Source organism: Nyctereutes procyonoides, unplaced genomic scaffold, assembly GCF_905146905.1.
Source record: "Nyctereutes procyonoides isolate TBG_1078 unplaced genomic scaffold, NYPRO_anot_genome, whole genome shotgun sequence".
In the NCBI taxonomy this organism is placed as follows: domain Eukaryota; kingdom Metazoa; phylum Chordata; class Mammalia; order Carnivora; family Canidae; genus Nyctereutes; species Nyctereutes procyonoides.
The window spans coordinates 43625834-43648783 of record NW_026575052.1 but is presented as its reverse complement, the minus strand read 5'-3'; the positions used below and the strand labels follow the sequence as shown (position 1 = coordinate 43648783).

At 40.1% G+C, this 22950-nt stretch overlaps 1 protein-coding gene across 3 annotated transcripts in view; it reads right to left on the bottom strand.

Moving 5' to 3' along the window:
- JAKMIP2 (janus kinase and microtubule interacting protein 2) overlaps positions 1–22950 on the bottom strand; it is a 171702-nt gene that overhangs the window by 47461 nt on the left and 101291 nt on the right. For all 3 annotated transcript variants that reach the window (XM_055330952.1, XM_055330953.1, XM_055330954.1), the window contains exons 3-6: positions 11709–12206; positions 7762–7971; positions 5804–5902; positions 120–266 (exon numbers count right to left, since the gene is read on the bottom strand). In XM_055330952.1, the coding sequence (XP_055186927.1) occupies positions 120–266; positions 5804–5902; positions 7762–7971; positions 11709–12206 (954 nt within the window). The remainder of the gene's footprint in view (positions 1–119; positions 267–5803; positions 5903–7761; positions 7972–11708; positions 12207–22950) is intronic.

Below are 22950 nucleotides of genomic sequence, written 5' to 3'. Positions count from 1 at the left end.
AACCAAACTTTCAAGAATAGCATTGTATTTTAAAAACAAACTGAGAAAGAACAACAAATCAGGTTATTGGAGTAATATAAAGAAGGAAGCTGCAGCTTTGCAGAGTCTGTGATACACACCATTTCTGAATTTTCCTTGGTAACGGCTTTTAGCTTCTCTTCCATGCGCTGCAAAGACACCATCAGTTCATCGTTTCTCTTGGCGAGGCACTTGTTCCTTTCCAGAAGAGGCTTACATTGTTTCTCGGTTTCCCGCACACGTTTTAACTGGGAAGACACAAGTTATAATTTGTCTCTTGTGCTGGAGTGGATGTGGGGGCAGAAGGGGTGAAAGCCCATTGGAAGTCACCGTGGTCTGCTTCACTATGTGTCTCAGAACTGACTCTTTCTTTTTTTTTTTTTAAGATTTTATTTATTCATGAAAAGAGAGAGAGAGAGAGAGAGAGAGAGAGAAAGGCAGAGACACAGGCAGAGAGAGAAGGAGGCTCCATGCAGGGAGCCCGATGTGGAACTTGATCCCAGGACTCCAGGATCACACCCTGGGCTGAAGGCAGATGCTTAACGGCTGAGCCACCCAGGCGTCCCGAACTGACTTTCTTTCTTTCTTTTCTTTTTTTAAAAAATATTTTATTTATTTACTCATGAGAGACACAGAGAGAGAGGCAGAGACCTAGGCAGAGGGAGAAGCAGGCTTCCTGCAGGGAGCCTGATGCGTGACTCCATCCCAGGACCTTGGGATCATGACCTGAGCCAAAGGCAGATGCTCAATCGCTGAGCCACCCAGGTACCCCAGAACTGACCATTTCCATCTTTCATTTAACAACCTGACTGCTTTGTTTTCAGTTTCCTCTAATTGTTTTTCATCATAGCATTCACAACTCTGTATCAAGTATTACATTCAAGGAGGTGCTGCTAAGGTTCTGCATTTGGAAATGCTGGGGAAGAGCAATCATATGCCTTGCTTGCTCATTATTCCCCCAGCCCAGGTACCCTGCTATGCTCAGACCCAATCTCATGCTGCTCATCCCTCTCCCCAGGCCTGCAATGACCCCTCACTGGCTCAGAGAGATAAAGTAACTCATAAGAATCACAAGTCGCTAGATAGTATGACCAGGACCGAAAGCCAAGCCTGGTTGTCATCAAAGCCTATTCTTCTTGTGAGAGATGTTGCTAAGACTCCTGATACCATACTAAGCCTGCTTATTTTTATTTATTTAAGATTTTTTTGGTTTTTTTTTTTTTGGTAATCTCTACATCTAACGTGGGGCTCAAACCCACAACTCTGAGAGCAAGAGTCCCATCCTCTTCTGACTAAGCCAGCTAAGTGCCCCAAGGATGTTTATTTTTAAGAAAATGTGATTGAGAAAATTAATATACTCTCAAAACTCTACTGACATTTGTGTTTAAGAACACTTAATTCTCACTGAGCCTAGGAAAAGTAAAATTACATTCTTATCCACCCATAATTAAGAATGACCATACTCTGGTTTGCCAGTTAGATTAAGGCAGGGTTCTCAACCTCTACACTCTAGGCATTTTGGGTTAGATTGTTTTTTTCTTAAAGATTTTATTCATTTATTCATGAGAGACACAGAGAGAGAGGCAAAGACACAGGCAGAGGGAGCAGCAGGCTCCCTGTGGGGAGTTGTATGTGAGACTTGATTCCAGGACCCTGGGATCACAATCTGAGCCAAAAGCAGACACTCAACCACTGAGCCACGCCCTTGGACTAGATATTTTTTGTCATGAGAAGATGTCCTGGGTCATAGGGCAGGTCTATTTTTAACTCTTTGAGCTGCACTGTTGGGGATTTACCCCAAAGATACAGATGCAATGAAACGCTGGGACACCTGCACCCCGAGGTTTATAGCAGCAATGTCCACAATAGCCAAACTGTGGAAGGAGCTTTGGTGTCCATCGAAAGATGAATGGATAAAGAAGCTGTGGTTTATGTATACAATGGAATATTACTCAGCCATTAGAAACGACAAATACCCACCATTTGCTTCGACATGGATGGAACTGGAGGGTATTATGCTGAGTGAAGTAAGTCAATCGGAGAAGGACAAACATTATATGTTCTCATTCATTTGGGGAATATAAATAATAGTGAAAAGGATTAGAAGGGAAGGGAGAAGAAATGGGTAGGAAATATCAGGAAGGGAGACAGAACATAAAGACTCCTGACTCTGGGAAACGAACTAGGGGTGGTGAAAGGGGAGGAGGGCGGGGGGTGGGGGTGAATGGGTGATGGGCACTGAGGGGGGCACTTGACGGGATGAGCACTGGGTGTTATTCTGTATGTTGGCAAATTGAACACCAATGAAAAATAAATTTATTATTAAAAAAAAAAGATGTCCTGGGTATTATAGAATGTTTAGCAGCATCCCTGGTCTCTACCCACTAGATGCTGGTAACATTCTCGTAGTTGTGACAATCACTGCCAAAATTGCCTCTAGCTGAGAACCACTGGTCTAATTTTATGAATGCCACCTTAGGGTAATCGTTAATAATCCCCTCTTTTACTCTCAAAACTCTCATTTGGATGACTTATCTAACGGTCCTTCTCTACACAATGGATTTCCATGTTAAAGTTCCCATGCTTATTTCAGTGATTTTATACTAATAATTCTGAATGAGTATGTATTGGGGGAGGGGTACTGAAGCAAGGGAAGTGGTGGGGTGTTACAGAACCATCTGACAAGACTGTTTAAAGTACTCATTCCTATTTTTGAGAATCTAATGTTTTAGGAAGTGCTGGGGTAGGAGACTTAGCTACCTATAAATATTTGAAACAGCTGCTTGTGGGATTCTAAAACAGTACTCCCCAACTGTATCTTTTTTTTTAAATATACTCTTTTTTAAAAAAAGATTTATTTATTTATTCATGAGAGACACAGACTGAGAGAGAGAGGCAGAGACACAGGCAGAGGGAGAAGCAGACCTGCACGGAGGCCGATGCAGGACTGATCCCGGATCCCAGGATCACGACCTGAGCCAAAGGCAGGTGCCCAACCTCTGAGCCACCCAGGCGTCCCTCCCCAACAGCATCTTAACTGTCATTTGAAAACTCATTTTATATCAAAGACCAAAATTTTTCATAACCTCATTTAATCCTCAGATTTGAGTTTCAGTATCTGAAGAAATCATATTGGATATTAAGTACATACAAGGACAAACAAATTATTCCACTAGGTTCATTATTTTAAACTTTGTCTCTCTCCTTTTTAAAGATTGTATTTATTCATTTATTTGAGAGAGAATAGAGAGCACAAGTTGGGGAAGAGGGAAATGGAGAAGCAGAGTCTCTGCTGAGCAGGGAGCCCGACACACATGGGGCTCTATCCTAACTAAGATCCTGGGATCATGACCTGAGTTGAAGGCAGACACTTAACTGACTGAGCCACCCAGGCGCCCCTAAACATTGTCTCTTTTCTGAAGGTCAATGACAAGAGTTTTAAACAGTTAAATTTAGTTAGTAGATGCTATTTATGAAAGACACAGGAAAACACAACTAAAAGGAAATATCGGTAATTCTATTATACATTAGTAGCCATATATCCAAAGTACAAAAAAACTGTTCCTTTTAAAAGATATAGCTTAAATACTATTGAGAAAGTGTGAGGGTCAATATAGACATTCATAAAACCACCAAAAGAAAAAAATATGGTGCAACTAACATCAGACCAAGATTTTAAGTCAAGAAGTATTACTAAAGATTAAAAAAAACTAATGATGCAAACACTTAACAAATCTTAATTTAGATGTACCTAGTAACATAACTTCAAATATATATAAAGCAAACTCGACTGAACTAAGAATAGATATGGACAAATCTGTTAGGAGAAGCACACAAAAACATTATAAAGATATAGGAGATTTTAAACAAGACTATTAATGAAATTGACTCAAAATACATGCTATGATTACAGAGTATACCTCCTTTTCATGGGAACATGGACCATTTCTAAAATTGACAATATGCTACCATCATAAAGCAAATCTCAACATATTTTAAAGAATAAAATGATATAAAGTATGCCTGAGTAATGTAACATTGTGTGTCAAGGGCACTTCAACTTAAAAAAAAATAATACAAAGTATATTCCCTGACTATAGTGGAATTAAGGTAGAAATCAGTAACAGAAAGTTAACTCAAAAATCTCCAAATGTTTGGAAGTTAAGCCTTACAGTGCTAAGGTACCCAACGGTTAAACAAGAAATCATACATTATAAAAGATTTTGAACTAAATAACAATACATTATGACTTAAAAAAACATATGGGATGAAACTAGTCATGTTTAGAGACATTTATGACCTAAAACGCATATATTTGGAAAACAGGAAAGGCTGAAAATAACTTTTTTGTACCAAGAGCCACCAGTAAGAAGGTAAAATGTAAGGCACAGAGCAGGATTTTTTTTTTAAGATTTGTTTATTTTAGTGAGAGAGAGAGAGAGAGTGCACGTGCAAACAAGGAGGGAGGAAGAGCAATGGGAGAGGGAGAGAGAAACTTAAGCAGATTCCTCATTGAGCATGGAGTCCAACAGGGGGGGCTCCATCCCAGGACCCTGAGATCATGACCTGAGTGGAAACCAAGAGTCAGTTTCATAACTGCACCATTCAGGTGGCCCCCAGATCAGAATATTTTATTTTATTTTATTAATTAATTAATTAATTTATTTATTTATTTATTTTATTTTTTAAACTTTATTTATTCATGAGAGACAGAGAGAGAGGCAGAGACACAGGCAGAGGGAGAAGCAGGCTCCATGCAGGGACCCCGATGCGGGACTTGATCCCAGAACTCCAGGATCACGCCTTGGGCCAAAGACAGGCGTTAAACCGCTGAGCCACCCAGGGATCCCCAGAACAGAATATTTTAAATACAAATGCCCAAAAATGATGTAAAGAATTCCTAATATTAATAAAAATAATAAAGGCAGCACAAAGGAAAATTTTACAAAGACAAATAGCAAATCATATAAGGACACCCAAAAAGTCAAAAGATATTTGAAAAGCCACTCAACCTCATTATGAAGGAAAGTAAAAATTAAATCCTACAATAAGAATATCACTCACACCCACCATAATGACTAATATGATCAACGATCAGTGCATGTTGGCAAATATGTGGAGAAACAGCAAGTCTCACATGCTGGTGGTGGGAATGTAACAATTCTAACAACTGGAAACCCGGCAACCACTACTGAAGCTGACCACACACATACACCACAACCCAATCATTCTGCTCCTTGGTAGGTTCTCAGCAGAATGTCAGTGTCAGTACCACTAACATTAAAACCATTAAAAAACAAACAAACAAAACCATTAAAAAACAATATATATGTCCATTAATAACCGAAGAATACTGAGGTGTATTAAGTGAATACAAACAGAGTAAGGAAATGAATGAATGATACTTATAATACAATGAATCACTTTCACAAAATGTAATGCTGGGCAAAAAAGCCAGACACAGAAGAGTAATTAGTGTACGATGCCATTTACAAAACATTTAAAAAATGGTGACAGACATCTATAGTGATAGAATTCAGTACAGTGATTAAACCTAGAAGTATGTGACTGGCAGTCACAAGAATGGGAGGCTCTGAGGTGCTGGTAATCTTCCAGGTACTCATCTGGGTGGTGGTTATTGGATTTATCACTTTGGGTGTATTTATTAAACTGGACTTTTATTATTTGTGCACTTTTCTTTATTATACTTCTACAACATCATATCTACTTTTAAAAGAAAACCCTTAACAAAACAAAAAAATAAATAATTCTGGTCCAAACTCACCAGTTCGTTTCGTTCATCTCCAAGCAGGGTGTTCCTGTCTTCTAATTTTCTTATAGTGGCGTTCAATTCAGCTATTCTCTTTTGATTTCTTCTCAAATCCTACACATGAAAAGTAAAATGGGTATTTCTTCAATTAACACTTCTCACAAAGTTTTGGAATTCCACTCATAAAAGTAAGAGACTTGGTTCCTTTCATCTGACTTATAAGGTGAGAGTAAAATGTTCCATATTCAGACGAAAGTAAATATTAACTCTAGCCCTTAATATTCGCTACTTGGGTTGAAGACCGGGCCTGGCTGAAAATGCAAATGAATTCCATGTGGCAGATACTCTCTGGAGCCCTGACTCTTGGCAGGTAGAGCAGTAGATGGCTGGATGGGCCTATCAGATCTGTGAGCTATGAGATCAAGGTCATGCATGTCATGATTACAATAGGTTCGGGGAGCATCTCTTAAGTCAAGGCTGAACATTGCTTTCCACAGCTAAGACAGATGTCCTATCACACTTAGCCAAAGAGTAGAAGGTAGGGCTGGGTTTTGAAAATTCCTGCATACTCCTAGAGAAAAAAGTCAGTGTGAGAATGTTGGTGCATTACGTTCATGCATAAAAGGCAGTAGCTTATAAAATAGCCATTGCTGGTACATTTTGCCCAGAGCTACTGGCTTCCCCGCTGGCATAATTACCATGGGTCACTTGACACTTGGGACTCATGGATTAATTCTATGCTCTAGAGTCCACAGGACCATTATACACTTGCATTCCATTATCATCTTACATTTTGATAGTGCTGTACTTTTTTTTAAATATATATATATATATATTTATAGTGCTGTACTGTTGACAAAGCAGTTCCCCACACATTTTATCTCCCGATTCATAAAATCCTAGAGGATTCAGCAGAACGGGGAAGATTCAGGGAGGTCATAACTCGTTCAAGGTCTTGTGGCTACTTTCAATAGATCCTTAATTAATATCTATTGAATGGTAACTATGAACCAGACACTGTGCTCAATATTTTACAGACCATCTCTTGTAGACCTCGAACAGCCTTACAGAGTACCAATACTGCCTCTCTTTTACAGATGAGGAAACTCTGAGCAGTAAAAGGATTTGCCTAAGGTCATACAGTAAGTGGCAGTCCAGAATTTGAACTAAGTAGTCTGACCCTAGAGCTCGTTCTCTTGATAATTTTGCTGCATTGCAGGTAAATGTCAGTGATAGAACTAAAACATACATCTGCTAAATCCTGGTTCTGCCACCTACGGGGATATATATATCCTGAATACCAATTCATAAATTATTCATTACTCGGTTCTAAGTACTACTTTGGAACCTATCTCTGTTGCTAAATAATACATTTTCATCTTTTTAGCAGCTACATAATTTGAAAGGTATGTTATGAAAGTCAACTACATACAAGCTGATTTCTATGGTTGCAGTTCTAAAAATAATTTCTCATATAAAATAATGAAAATCCAAGGTAATAAGTGGCAAGTTCAATCAGACTAGAAGCTTTCAGATGATGATTTAAGTGGTTTGGTTTTTTATATAGTTATACATTTTGACCCCTGTAGATGATGACAACTGTCTTTGCCAATTTCAAAACCAATGGTTCACACAAGGGAAAATCACTAATCTTGGCAAGAGGCAAAGTAGTTTCATCTAATTTATGACTCTTATAACAGGCTGAAGTTTGGATAGGTACCACATGGGTAGAAAAATTCTATGAAAGATTTAAAAAGACCTGTAATTCTCTTGTGATCAGCTAATGCAGTGCAGACCACTTTGTTGTCTATGAGTTTAGAAAACCCTGTTCCCAAGATACTAGCTGGTTTTATAGTAGAGGTACAATTGATTTCTCTGCAGTAAACAGGAAAAGAGCTTAAGTGAAAAGTAAAACTTGGGAGCTAAATAAAAGATGACTCTTGAGTTCTTCACTTCAGCTCGGACAGACTTACAGGACTGCCGCAGTGCTCAGAGCCATCTCCTGCTCTTCCTGGAATTTCTCGTTTCGGACTGCTCATGTTACACTCAGCCTCCTTGACCAGAAAGAGCTGTTCATCCAAAGCTTCCTTCTGCAGCTGGAGTTTCTGTACATAGCCAGTTTGAGTCTCCAGTTCCTTTTCCAGGGAAAAGATGATCCTGTCCTTGGCTTTAATCTCATCCATCTGAATTAAATGACACCCAGGACATTTTATTTAACAATGCTGTAAAAAAAACGCATTTTTACAATGGTATGAGTTTAATTTCTTTCTGCTGACTGTTATGGAAAAAAATTATGACCATGACAGGTATGCTGAATTTATGACAAGGCAACATTGTGCAATGAAAGGCTATCCTAGGATCATTAGGTATCAAGGAGAATAACCTTTTCTCTCTGGTACACCTTGGGTAGATACTTTAGTTCAATATATTGTTTGAAGTGGTCTAGGTTAGTTGGATTTAGAAAGGTAAATTTAACTTTAAAATGGGTCATTTTAAAAATAAAATAAAATGGATCATTCGAGTTAATAAAGACATACTTGATATTCCATGACAGTGTTTCCTGGGACAATTTTTCATGTTTCCTCCTGTTTGGAGGAGTAGCCTTTAAGATCACTTTAAACAGCAGAAGCCACTATGAATTGGTCACTTTTTACTGACAAAGCTGCAGACTTTTCAGAAGCCTTGTCAGTTATTAAGGCCAATATGTTTGCATTCAGGTGTGAAAGTGGAGTGAATTCAGGAGTGAACTTGGAACACGGTTCATGTCATGTGGATCTTCCCATTCCTTTCCATATTTCAGAGCAAAAAGCTAAGGCAACCATTTTATCATCATTGTCAGAAAAATGGTTGGATGGAACAAGAAGAGGAATGTGAAACACCTGGTATTATTAGCCACTGTTTCCTGCCTTCATCTGTGGGACATATTTCTTGGTCTCAACATTCACCTCTGTTAAACCTTGGCATGGTCTCAGAATTACCTGTTAACTAAAGGCCATAAGCGTTGAATACCAATTGATCAGTTTCACTGGGGCTGAAAAAATTTTGTCATCCCTGGTGAAGGCTAGTGAACTTAATGTCTGTAAACAATTTCTGAGGAGACCATAACGATGAGGCAAAATCTTTCTTCTCATTTCATTATAGTTCATAAGAATATTCAAAATGGCGACAGGACAGAGACATTTAATACAAATGATATTCTAGAGTTCTCTTAACAAAAATGTCTCGTTATTTATAACAAATTTACTTCGTGTAAATCTTTCTTTGCTGTGTTCCTTATATAAATATACCTATGTATATATTTATAACAAAAATTGCCGCACAGTCCCATTTTTCCACAGGTAAGTATCTGCGAGCTACTGCCTCTTGATTACAGGATTACATTACACAGGATTACATCAATTTTGGAAGGATGTGGGGCTAAATTCTGCATGGTCCTGAGATATCATCTGATAACATGGTGAGTAGTCAAACACTGTCCTGTCAATTTAGGAATGAAAGCACTGTCTTTACTTTCTACCTCCTTGTAGATTTGAACCCAGTGTTATTCCTAACCAGGTAGTACATTCATATGTTAGAGCTGTCATCTACGATGTCATTCACAGTTTACCGTGGCTCCTAGTGGGTTACCTCCATGCTCCTAGTGGGTTCTGACGTACCCCACCTAAATGAACTTGTTGGAAATTACTCTGTTACTGTCCATATAATCATCTTCATCATCACCATCATCATAACTAAAAGTTATTAATTTTTTTTTACAGTCAAGGCACTATCCTCAGAGCTTTACATCCTTATCTCCTTTGATAACAATCCTATTACACAAGTTCTGTTATCACCACTTTACAGACCATAACCGAGGACCTAAAGGGTTAAAAACTTTGTCATAATCTTATGGCAAATAGGTGATGAAGCCAGATTTTAAATTCAATCTTTTGACTCCTGAGCCCATTCTAATAGACTCCGCAATACTGTTCCCAACATTATACTTATATCTCCAGCATCTTCCAAACTAGTTTTCTGTAGAATATCCAGTAATCAGTATTAATGATTTTCTGTTGTGTAGTGGTTGTAAGCATGGACTCTGGTTTCAGAATACTGAAAATCTTCCAAAGTTCTAGTCCTTAGATGGGAAGGGGTGCCTTACTAGAATTCTCTGGGGAAATTTTCTAAACAGAATGGCTTTCACTTCTCTCCCTTCCAGTTTCAAAAATGGAGCTTGGGTGTGGGGGTAGTGACAGGACGAGAAGAAAAAAAACTGAAGACAAGTGCATCTGTACTACTGAAAAAACTTCCTATGTCATTCTGTTTGCACCTAGTTTTTTAACCACTCTTAGGGTAGCTCAGATTTTACATCGTCACTAAGAGAGACTGCATGTCTCCTTCAGCAATATGCTGGTAAAAGCAAGTCACAGAAAGAAACTACAGATCAAGAAGGAGATATACTTGCAGATTTTGTATCGAAAACCATCAACAAACACAAATATTTGACATACAACATCCTTTTCATTTACCCACCTGCTGACTCCAGAGTTGGTGGTCCTGGTTCTTTCTTCATCAGCTGTTGTTATTTCAAAAACCAAAGGCAGAGCAGAGACCAATATTTCTGCACTGTGTTTGGTTTTTATTGTCAACCAGGGCAATAGAATGAATTGCAGACAAAGATTTTGGAAAGTGTGGAAAAGGCAACATTTTATGGTCACACTGTATTGCAGTACAAAGAAAACGACACGTTTAGCTTCTTAAAATGTTCTATGGTAACCACTTTTACTTAAAATCAAAATCTTAGAGATATGGTTCAAGGAATATAATTGGAGTTCTTAAAAAATAATTGCTTAGGATAGGCAGACGCAAAAGGAAAGTGTAGTTTTCCTAAGAAAATGTAGTTACTATTCTTATTATTTTTAAATATTTTATTTTGAAGTATTCTCTGCCCCCGATGTGGGGCTTGAACTCACAACCCTGAGATCGAGAGTCACATGCTCCACCAACTGAGCCAGCCAGGTGCCCAGAAAATATTATTGTTAGAGAAGCACAAAGTGCTTTCTAACAGGTGAAGAGTAATTTGATAAGACATAACGATTTGATAAAATATAACAAATGAGTATAGATGCACGTAAATGTTTCTTCTTAAATGGTCAATCTAGGACAATATGGCTTTCACACAATAATTATATTTGTTTCACTGGTAGGTATGGTTAGAGACCAATGTGGCTTTTGGTCATACGTATTAAAAAGAAAGATCCAACTCTACAGGACTGAAGTTAAGTCTTGGAAATTGGCAATAGCAAATAAACTACTTAGGAATGACGTTTAGTTTAAAATTTATAACGGCCACTGTTTTGAATGGCCCTTGTTTATTTTGAGAAAGCCAATCTATTTTTAAAATGACTAGGGATCTTATAGCTCTGTTTCTTGCTTTCAGACACAGTTCCTGGAAAGCAGACAGGTGAATCATTCAGGATGCTCTCAGCGGCCGCCACTTCCAGATACCTTGAAAGCCACAGAAGCTTCCCCATCCCTGTGAAATGCCAGGAACATTTTATAATTGGAAAGCCCACAAAACATGTTGATTCTAGAAGAGTTCATAATTTAGAATATTCTTATAGACATTCAAGTAAACAGGAGTCACTGAATAGATACTCTCCATATAAATGTGAGGCTGGAATAAACCGTTTTTAAGAAGAAAGGTGATTCCAATGTCTTCTATGCTTAACAATTTCGATTTTGGCTGGAGCGTATCTATCTGCTTACCCATCTACCCATCTACCTGTGGACCGACCGTGTATTTTGGACGGAGTGCTAGACAGGAGGTGGGCACCGTTTATAATCCACTCGTGAGAGACCCCAGAAGAGGCACACCCGTGGCGCCCTGAAACCTGGAAAGAGAATGGCTGTAGGCCGCCGGCCGCCCTGGGTTACTAACCAGCCTCCGAATATCCCGCTCGGACTCCCACTTGATCTTCGAGATGGCTTCCTGGTGGGACTGATGCTCGCTCCTAAGGTCCCCAGCCTTGATTTTGTCCGCTTGGATCATATTGCTTAGAGCCTCGTCCACCTGCTTCTTGGCAGTTTTCAGGTCCGCGATCTCCTGTAGGAGCTTAAGGCGCTCGGCGTCAAACAGTTTCCGGGCCTCCTCCCGGGCCTCAATGGTGAGCGCTGTCCTTACTTTGTCACTGCTGCCGTCCCGGAGGGCACACAGAGCCGACTTGAGCCTCTGGATCTCTCCATCCCGCAGCTTCACCGTCCTGGACATTTCTTGCTCATGCTGCTTGATGAGGTTCTCCCTCACGGCCTGCAGCTCCTTCATCTTCTCCTCATGGAGCTTGGCTTTGAGTTCTGTCACCAGGACCGTGTGCTTGCGCTGCTCCAGCTCCCGGATCCTCTTGGCTTCTTGAGTCTTCTCTCTTTCAAGCTTAGACACCTAAAGGCAGAGAGGCGAAAGCATGAACGAGATGAGCCTCCAAGGCCAGGTGTGCTCCTAGGCAGGGTGTCTAGCTCAGAGCCCTGGGCTCCCCCACTTCCTCACGTCTTCCAACTCAGCACTGTGTGTGCTCGGAGGGAAGAGAGCCACGAGCCTCTCAGCTGGCAGTGTGGGAAAGGAGGACATACGTGGGGGTGCTCCTACTGCTTGGTGCACACGGGATCTGATGTCTGGGGGCCTTACTATTCCATTTGCGGTCTGCAGACAACCATCACAGGCATGGCCCGGAAGCTTGTCAGCAATGCACAATCCTAATACAATTAATGCTCCTTCCCAGGCCTACAATCAGGACACGCATTTTAACAAGTCCCCAGGTGATCCTAGGCACATTAAAATGAGGACACAGTGCTATAACGGTTTTCACCTTGGTGGGGAGAAGTTCAAACAGATCACCTGCAGAGCTTTTTAGACTACACATCCCTGGCTAGGTGCAAGCTGATAAATGGGGCCCAAAGAGATATTATAAAATATTGCCCTCCTTTTCCCCCTTCTTTTTTGGCTGCTACAATGGGGGAAATGAAGCCGGTTGATACATCTTCAACCTCACCTTTCTTTCTATGGCAACTTAGTTGTACTCCCAGACATGATGCGTACACACATATCAGCCCAAAACACCGCAGTTCACTGGGCCATCTTTCTATTAAAGGGGTCTGGTGGCTGTTAAGTTCTGCATGCTCCACAATGTCCCTTCCCTGTCCCACTCAGCTCCCTCTCCTGCTCCCCCACCCCTGCAACTAACCCTCCAAGCAGTTTAATAAAGTATTCCTTCTAATTCTTAAACGTTTTAGATATTTTGGTTAAATAAAATCTCTGTTTTGTTTCATTCCCAATGATAATGCAGGTCTCCTTATAGCTTACTCATGGCACTACCTTAATCTGGTTGTGAGTCTGGCTCTGATTCAGTAGATCAGGGTGGGGTCCTGGCATTTGTAGCTTGGAAAAGCCTCTTAGCAAATGTTCTTTACTACTGTCTTCCATCCCTCTCCTGTCTCTGCTGCCTGTCTTTGTTTCTCGGATCCTGTCCTGTACCCAGAGAATCACACACTCACTCTGGTGCTCTCTCTCTCTCTCTCTCTCTCTCTCTCTCTCTCTCACACACACACACACACACAATAACCTGGAAAAAGGGAAGAATTAGGCAGCCCTGTGATACGAGATATGAGATAACTCATATCTGGTTCAGTGAAATTGGGTCTCTGCCATTTGTAAAATTGGAAGGTTTCATGAAATAATGGTGAAGAGCCTCTCCAGCTGTAAATTATTAAGATTCAAACTCCTTATTGAGACTATTGTAATTAAAATGTAAAGCATATGAGGTTTTACTTACCTTAACAGTACCTACCTTTGGCTAGAACAGGATTTTCTAAGTCCACATGGCAATTTATGAATTTTATTTTAAAGGCACAACAATTAGCACCACGTTGGTTATCCTAAAAGAACTCAGGGCACAAGGAAACTTGGCAAAATAAATAGCCAAGCATCCTTAAATGACTGTCTTTTAATCCTGCCTACAGTGCTGGCCAAGGTCCCTTCCTGGATGCTTATTATTACATATGCTCTAGAGCTGTGTGGCCCAATACAATGATCACTAGCTACACTGAGCACTTGGAATATCCCAAGCCTGAATTGAGACTTGCTCTAAATGAAAATACACACCAGATTTTGAAGTCTTAGTATAAGATAAAGAATGTAAGAAATCTCATTAATGATTTTTATATTGATTACATGTGGAAATTATAATACTTTGGATAAATTAGATTAAATAAAGTATATTATTAAAACCAATGACTTCTTCACATTTTATAGTTGTGGTTACAAGAAATTTAAAAATCACACACATGGCTTGCATTTGTGGATCATATTATAAATATTATAAATATAATATTATAAATATAACATGGACAGCTTTCCTGTAGGGTTGTTGGTGTGTTGAATGAAGCAGGCTTTCCCTACACTGATAGTGATATTTCTCTTAGTAAAACACAGTTCTATTTTTTTTTTTAAGATTTATGTAGTTATTTGAGAGAGAGAGAGAGAGAGAGAGAGCACAAGCATGGTGGGGAGGGGCAAAGAGAGTGAGTCCCAAGCAGTTTCCACACAGACTGTTGAGCCCAACTCTAGGCTCGATCTCACCATGCCAAGATCACTACCTGAGCTGAAACCAATAGTTGGGTGCTTAACCAAGGGCACCAGCAAGGCACCCCAGTAAAGCCTAGTTCTGATCTGATTTATGCACCTTGTTAAAAAAACCACCCAGACCTCCTTTAGGTTGTGGAATGAAGTCCCAACACCTCAGTTTCACCTTTCAGGCTCTCAGATTTGGATGGACTTACAGCTCCATTTCTGCTTCTCATTGTACTTCTCATCTGTCCCACACAGCAGGCACTGGGGATTATGTTTTTCCCTGTACATGCCCTGAATCTCTGTATCTCTACGGCTGTTTTCTTCTTCCTGACCTTCCTTCCCTTAGCTTCCTTTGGGATTCTCTCATTCCTCATGGCCAGCTGGATGTCACCCTCTTCAGTCATACCACCCCTGACCACCCAGGACAAACCTTGTTTCTCCTGCCTATGTCTTTTCTGTGTACTTTGTTAATACTGCCTTACTGCCCCTTATCACATTTTTCTTTATGCTATGGTTTGGCTTTTTTTTTTTGCATGCTTGTCTGTCTTCACTATCTCTTCTCCTGCTCCTATTCCACACTACAAACTCTAGAAGGCTGCCAATGAACCTTGTTCATCTTTGTCTACCCAGTAGTTGCTAGCACAATACATAATAAGGAGCCTGAGAGTGTGTGTGCAATTAAAGAAGGTATGTGTTTCCATACCTAGCCCTCTAATCAGAGGCAAGAATAATATGTCCTGTCATATAGTTCAGAGAACACAGACTTGTAGGGTTTCCTGGAGCAACCCTGTTTTATAGAGCATCCATCCCTTCCTTGTGTAAAACAACAATAAAACAAAAATACCCCTCCCATCTAAGAATGCCTGTCCTCTGCTGGATATTTCTCTAAGTGCCTCAGTAAGGACAACATAAATCTTACTCTCCATTTTTCTAGAATAAAGTCAAGTGAGTATCTTCTAGCATGGGTGGGCAAACTATAGCCCATGGAACAGATAATTTCCTGCCTCCATTTTTGTGAATAAAGCTTTATTGAAACATACCAATGCTTTTCTATTTACATATTACCTACAGCTGCTTTTATGCAACAATATAATTAAGCAGTCTCAGAGGGCCCGGCCCACAAAGCCAAAAATTATGTACTATTTTGCCCTCTAAAGAAAAAATGTGCTGATTTCTCTTCTAATAATGCAGTTTTTGTGAAAAAAGAGACCTTCTTTTTCACTGATTTTGAAACTCTGATAATTTACCTTGCATCTGGGACCTTGGGAAAGTTAACTTTAGCTCCAGTAATAGGATATTAATCATCCTCAGTTTCATCAGGATCTATTTACATTAGGTATTTGGAACAGTATCATGACTAGAGGGCTGTCAGGTAGCAACTTACTAAAAGAAGTTTTACCAGTTCTTCGGAGAACAATAAAAAACTAGTAAAAATGGACAAAGGATAAGGAAGTCTAGGTTTGCATTCTGATTTCACAGTCTGCTGTATCTAAGAACATTGCTTTATCTAATTTTTGAGGATCTCTCATTATGCTTAAAAATTAGCCATAATAGGATTATTTTTAGGTTTAAATTAGATAATGCATGGGAAAGTACCTTGAACTGTAAAGTATTATGAAATGTAAGGTAATGTCATTACTAGATGTAAGAGGAGATATTCATGACATAAAGTTATTTTTGTCAAATTCTTGGCAGGTACATTAGATTGCTTCACTCTGTAATCCTGTCATTTCTCTCAAATTATAAACACTGATATTTTGTGTGTAGACTGGAGATGAATAAAAAAGAAAAAAATGAAAATACAGGTGTATGGAAAATATATTTCAGTCTGAAGATAAAAACAAACACAAACAAACACTGGCCTTCTTGTCCATCACTTAAAGGAATCCAGAGAACCCAAAGAAAATTCAAAGGCATTGATTGATTACATTTGGCATTTTTCATGTCTGCTTATTTTGGTTGCCATGGAAACTGGCATTTTTGCAGGATTTCTAGGTATGACTTGTTTTTTAAGCTTGGGAGAAGTGTTTTACTATGAGGGAGACACAAAGGATGTGACTGACATTTGGGAAGGAAAAAAACCCAATTAAAATTTTGGTAGTAAAATTTTTTTCTGAAAATTATTTGCAGCTTAGATTGTATCAGTAAGATAATAGACTTTACTATCTTAACATAAATCATACACAAAAAGAGAAAGAACTGCTCCTGACTAACAATGAAGAATTTGAAGATAATGCTTGAGGTGGAAAGAAAAATGCGTAGTAGAAGAAAGAATCAATTTTGATAAGTGGAGATGTTTCTCTGAAACATTTTCTCTGAAACATTTCCACTGGATCACATAATAGCATTTATTGAGGGCTTACTGTGAGTTAGGCACCTTTCTAAAGGCTTCACACACATCACCACATTAACCTTGACAGCTTTGTGATGTAGGTAGTATCCGTGTCATCCGAATGTCAGAGGAGAAAGATGAGGACAAGTCTCTGCACAAGCAGAGCATGAAGAAGGCTGCTTAGTGCCCAGTGTGGGCCAGGAGCCAGGTCTGGGTCAGGTCCAAGACTCCCTGTGTACTCTCTTTTTTTTTTTTTAAAGATTTTTTTTTAAATTTTTATTTATTTATGATAGTCACACACAGAGAGAGAGAGAGAGAGAGAGAGGCAGAGACACAGGCAGAGGGAGAAGCAGGCTCCATGCACCGCGAGCCCGACATGGGATTCGATTCCGGGTCTCCAGGATCGCGCCCTGGGCCAAAGGCAGGCGCTAAACCGCTGCGCCACCCAGGGATCCCCCCTGTGCACTCTCTTAAAAAAATTATGTATGTATGTATGTATGTAACTATTAAGAGAGTGCATGTGCACGCATCAGTTGGGGGAGGGGCAGAAGGGGAGGGAGAAGCAAACTCTAGGATGAGCCCGGAGCCCAATGCAGGGTTCTTACAAAGATCAATCTCATGACCCTGAGATCGTGACCAGAGCCAAAACCAAGAGTCCGGCTCAACAGACTGAGCCACACAGGCACCAGCTCCTTGTTCACTCTGAAACCTCTAGCAAGCAGTTTACCTCCCCAAGGCCTCTGTTTTCTTATGTGTAAAGTGGGTTTTGGGGTCTCATTCCCAATATGGTCATGATGAAGGCTGACTTAGATAATATATCAAAAGTATTTTGTTTTTTCTTTTTCCTTTTATAAAGATTTTATATATTTATTCATGAGATACACAGAGAAAGAGAGGCAGAGACACAGGCAGAGGGAGAAGCAGGCTCCATGCAGGGAGCCCGACGTGGGACTTGATCCTGGGTCTCCAGGATCACGCCCTGGGCTGAAGGTGGCGCTAAACCACTGAGCCACCCGGGCTGCCCTATCAAAAGTACTTTGGAGAGGCTGGAATACCTGAGAGATGAGTAATTATTAATACATGGTTAAATAGTACAATATGAATTTTGATGAATATATTGTGCATACCGATACTATTATATCATGCAATGCTATATTAATACCAACAACAGAAATAACAAGAATCCATATTATCAGGATAAGACTAACATGACTATTACTATATTTTAAGACCATAATAACTATTTCCCTAACAGAAACCTTGAAAACAAAGGCAAAATTGGGTTTCCTGAGGATATTTTGAGTTCCCTGGTATTGGTGGCATCTAATCTTAACTCAGAAGAAATTCAAATGATGTGTGCACAGGAGTGAGATGTGGGGTGGGACAGGGCAAGGGGGTGAGCATCGAACAGGGCTTTGAATGATACAGAAGAATCCCTTCTGCTCTGGAAGTTTTATGGAAGAAAAAAATCACTAGGAAAATTTAATCCTACTAGGGAGAGCTTACACTATGTCAGAAGGAGAACATTCACACCTACCCCATTCTGGCCTCACATTGTATTTTGCTTTCTAGTCTGGCCTTCGAAAGCCAGTGTAAATTCTGCCAAGATAAAGATGGTGATGTTTGAGCTTGAATGTGACCTTAGAAATCTAGGATTAAAAAATTGGATGGCCTCGTCCAAGGTGAGGAAGTTGAGAGGTTATCTAGGCAAGACAAGCTAACATAAGCTTTGGTGTGGATTATCTGCGTTGGAAGTTCCACGACATCTAAACTCACAGTAGGCAGGCAGGGAGTCTCACGGGCACTAAGTAACTCGCAGCCAGGAGATGTGAAGGAGGGAAAAGCTGCCACCATACAAAGGTCGTTTGTAGAAATTTTATACAACCTGCAGAGGTACAATGGCTTTTATTTATTTATTTATTTAATTTAATTTAATTTAATTTAATTTAATTTAATTTTATTTTTTCATTTCTTACTTATAGGCACAATGCTTCCTGAACACACAACTAAAAGTGCATAAAGAAATACTGCATCCCAAACTGGGGCCCTGAACATGGAAGCTCTGGAGCAGACCCCTTGAGGACAAAGGTTGGCTGATTTTCTGGGAGTTCTAGAGGCAACAAGATATTCAGCTTTACCCAAGTCATTTGGGAACTCCCATTTTGGCTCCTCTACTTGCTGTGTCATTGGGAGCACATCAGTTAAACAGAACTCATTTTCTTTCTCAGTGAAATTAGAGTAGTAATCACACGGTGCCTTTCTCTCAGGCTTGCTGGGAGGACTAAAAGTGCTCTGCAGTCTGAGGGCTGTTCTAGAAGTGCAAACTCCTGTCTGGAGCACATTCCTCCAGACTTGCAACCCAGGCCTGCTGCTTTGCTGCCTCCAGCTCAGAGCCCTATTGTCTGCTCCTGGGCCTCCAAGCCCTCTGGCACTGTGCCCATGGGGTTCAGGGAAGCTGCAGACTGACTCTGAGGGAAAGTAGGAAGCTCTAGGGAATTGGTGGGTAGATTCCACGTTTCTCAGCAATCCTAGTGAGCACATACCCCTTGGAAGCAGATCATGGCCTCATGCTGTCCATAGGAGAGACAAACAGAAGAAAACACCAAAGGCTCCTGGCTCAGGGTGCTGGTCCAAAAAAAAAAAAAAAAAAAAAAAAATCCCCGAAAACAAAAACAAAAAAACCCAAACCAGAACTGGGTGGAAATTCTTTCCTTGCCCAAGCCCTGGGTTTTCAATCTAAATAAATACTGCCATAGTATTTATGCCATGGGTTGTTGGGAAAGTTTTAAAACGAGAACATGAAAATATATTTAACAAATAGTATTCAACATCTCCTATATGCCAGGCAGCATTCAAAGCACTAAGCACACTTTACTTAGGGTATAGCTTAAGAAGATGCATGGTCTCAGATGTAACCTTGACAGATGAATGGATAAAGAAGACTATATATATATAATATATAAATAAAGAAGATTTTATATATATATATATATATATATATACATATATATATATATATATATATAATCCCTACCATTTTGGAAGGACTATAGCATCTCTATGCTCTCCACAATCCACTCATTTCATAGATGGGAAAATGCAGGCTCAGAAATGCAAGGAGACACGGCACAGTGGCCCCACTGTGTGTTCTCTCCTCTTCACCACGGGGCCCCATAGTTCCACCTTCTCAGGCATTATGCTTGGAGTTCAGTCAAAATGACCTATTTACCTGTTTATTCCTATCAGTGCTTAGTAAATCTTTTAGACAAATTTCTATTCAGTAGATGTTGATTATGTCTCCTATTTTTGTTTCATTTCCCTGCAGTGGAAATGCAGAGGTCTATGAGAGAAGGATTCAAGTATGTTCCTACCCCCACCCCCAGCACTTTGTTTCTTCATTTGAAATTTGCTTAATTGTGGAGAGTAAACTTCTGATATTCTCTCTTCCTTTGCTAAGGTTTCCAGTTTTTTCCAGACCTTCACATTTTTTTAAGAGGATAGGTTCTGCAAGACATGGAAACAACCGAAGTCCATCAATGGATGAATGGATAAAGAAAATGCATGCATACTATATACATATAATACATATATGTATATAATATATACACACATGCACAATGGAATGTCATTAAGCCATTAAAAAGGAAGAAATCCTGCCAGTAGCAACAACATAGATGAGCCTTGAGAGTATTTTGCTAAGTGAAATAAGTCAGAGACAGAAGAACAAATACTGTGTGATCTCACTTATATGTGGAATCTAAAAAATTTGAACCTACAAATACAGAGATGAGGGTGGCTGTCAGAGGCAGGGGGCTAGGTGTGGGGAAAATGGGGGAAGGGGGCCAAAAGGGACAAACTTCTAGTTACAAGATAAATTTGTTCTGGAGAGTAATGGTCACCATAGTGACTATAGTCAACAATACTTTATTGTATATCTGGAAGTTGTGAAGAGAGATCTTACGAGCTCTTATCACAAGAAAAAAGAATTACAACTATGAGATAATGAATGTTGAGTAGACTTGTCATCATTTTATAATGTATACATAGGTCAAATCACTACATTGTACACCTAAAATGAATACAATATTATATATCGATTAAATCTCAATATAATTAGGGAAAATATATCAAAAAAGAAAACATGAGCAGAGACTCTGGAAGTGACGCAAAGGGAGTTGAAGAACTAGCTCTCCCACCTCCTAACAGGCGACACTGGGTGAGTTACTTTACTTCCTTGAATCTCAGTTTCCTCATCTGTAAAATGGGGAAAACAACATCCACTTATAATTAAATCATAATACTTTTTTTAAGATTTTATTTATTTATTCATGAGAGACACACACAGAGAGAGAGAGAGAGAGAGAGAGAGAGAGGCAGAGACACAGGCAGAGGGAGAAGCAGGCCCCATGCAGGGAGCCCGACATGGGACTAGATCCCGGGTCTCCAGGATCACAGCCCGGCTGAAGGCGGCACTAAACCGCTGAGCCACCCGGGCTGCCCTAAATCATAATACTTAAAAAAAAAAAAAGATTTTATTTATTTATTTGAGAGAGAGAGCACGAGGGGAAGGAGGGGCAAAGGGGGAAGTATGGGGACAAGCAGTCTCTGCTGTGAGCACAGATTCCACCACAAGGCTCGATCCCAGGACCCTGAGATCAGGACCTGAGCCAAAAACAAGAATTGGATGCTAAACAAAATGAACCACCCGGGCTCCCCTTGAATCACTTAACATGATTACACTTAACATGCTTGACACAAAGTAATCGCTCAAGACCAACATGCACACATATATCGGTATGAAGCAGATGATGCTATTGTCCCATTTGATGGATGAGAAAAGGAAAATATGGAGGGATGTTTATAACCTGCTCAGGGTCACTCAGGTGCTCTGTGAAAGAGGTGTGATTATGTCAGGATAAAATGTGCTTATTACAGTGTGTGACAGATAGTAAACATTCAATACAGTGTGGCTATTTATATAGTCCAGGTTAAAGCATTTATGACTGCTCTGTCTGCAGTGTGTTCTGTAAATGTCAAGGGGTGATGTGCCTTTCTGGAAAAATGAGTAATGCTTCATCGCTTCAAAGGTTTCCATTCTTTAACTAGCCCATTTCCCAGTAGTCGAATTGTTATTTTATCATTATAGCCTAGAAGCCAGACTGAGAATATGAATTCACATCTTGGCATTGTTTATATTCTCTCTCTTGAAGCCTGGGCCTTTGGAAATACAATCATATTTATTTTAATAAAATTGCTTTCTGACTTGCTTGCCCTCTAAATTCTCTATGCTCTCTGGGGAAGTCGGCTGACAGGCAGTGGGCCTTTTAGTCCCTGTGCTGGGACTGTAATTAACTGCCACGGAGAGGGGGACAGGGGGCAGCCAGCAGAGAGAAGGTTAAGGACACAAGGCTGACTTTCAGGCTCTTGTCAGAGGAAGAGGAGATGATGCTTTACCTGCTGGCTTAGATACCAGTGCCGGGCCCTGGATAAACAGGCAGCCCTGCCCACGCTCAAGAGTTACTTACTCCTTTTAAAAGGCTTGAATGTGTGGGAAATGGGCAGTGGTAGGGTCTGCAGGACCTCTGCCTTTCTGAAACCTCATGAATCTGCTCTCTGTAAATCAGCGTCAGTTTATGGTTACCAGGCTTCTCCCTAAGAATGTAGTTTGTCATCCTGTCGTTACTACAATTAAAGGAGTCTGCCTCCCTTGAAATGTTATGTTGCTCCTGGGAAAGTTAAAAGCAATGGAATGTTCTTAGACCGTCAGACCTGGAAGGAATCTTAGAGTGGTGTGTTTGCCAACACAAAGGCAGAGGGATTGCCTGAACCATCTGCTAGCATTGCAAGTCCTGGCCCTCACCACACCTGCTTTATCAAAATTCTTGGATTGTGGGTCCAAAGGTCTCAATTTTTAATAAGTTCCCCCAGGTTATTCTAATGCACAGTGATGCTTGAGAGATACAGATATGGAGAAACAGACTCAGTCATCTGAATTACAGATCAAGATACTGAGACACTTAAACTTGTCCCTGAGGAGGGATAAACACAATGCCCTGGTCTTCTGACTCTCACACAAATGTTTTTGTTTTGTTTTGTTCTTTTGGCTTGTTTTTATGATATCAGATTCCTTTTAGCTTCATGGAAAAAGACTTCGTTTACAAATTTTACACTGGGGTCTGGTCTTCTAAGCCTTTATAAGGCTTAGCTGCGACAGGAGGCAAGGGACTT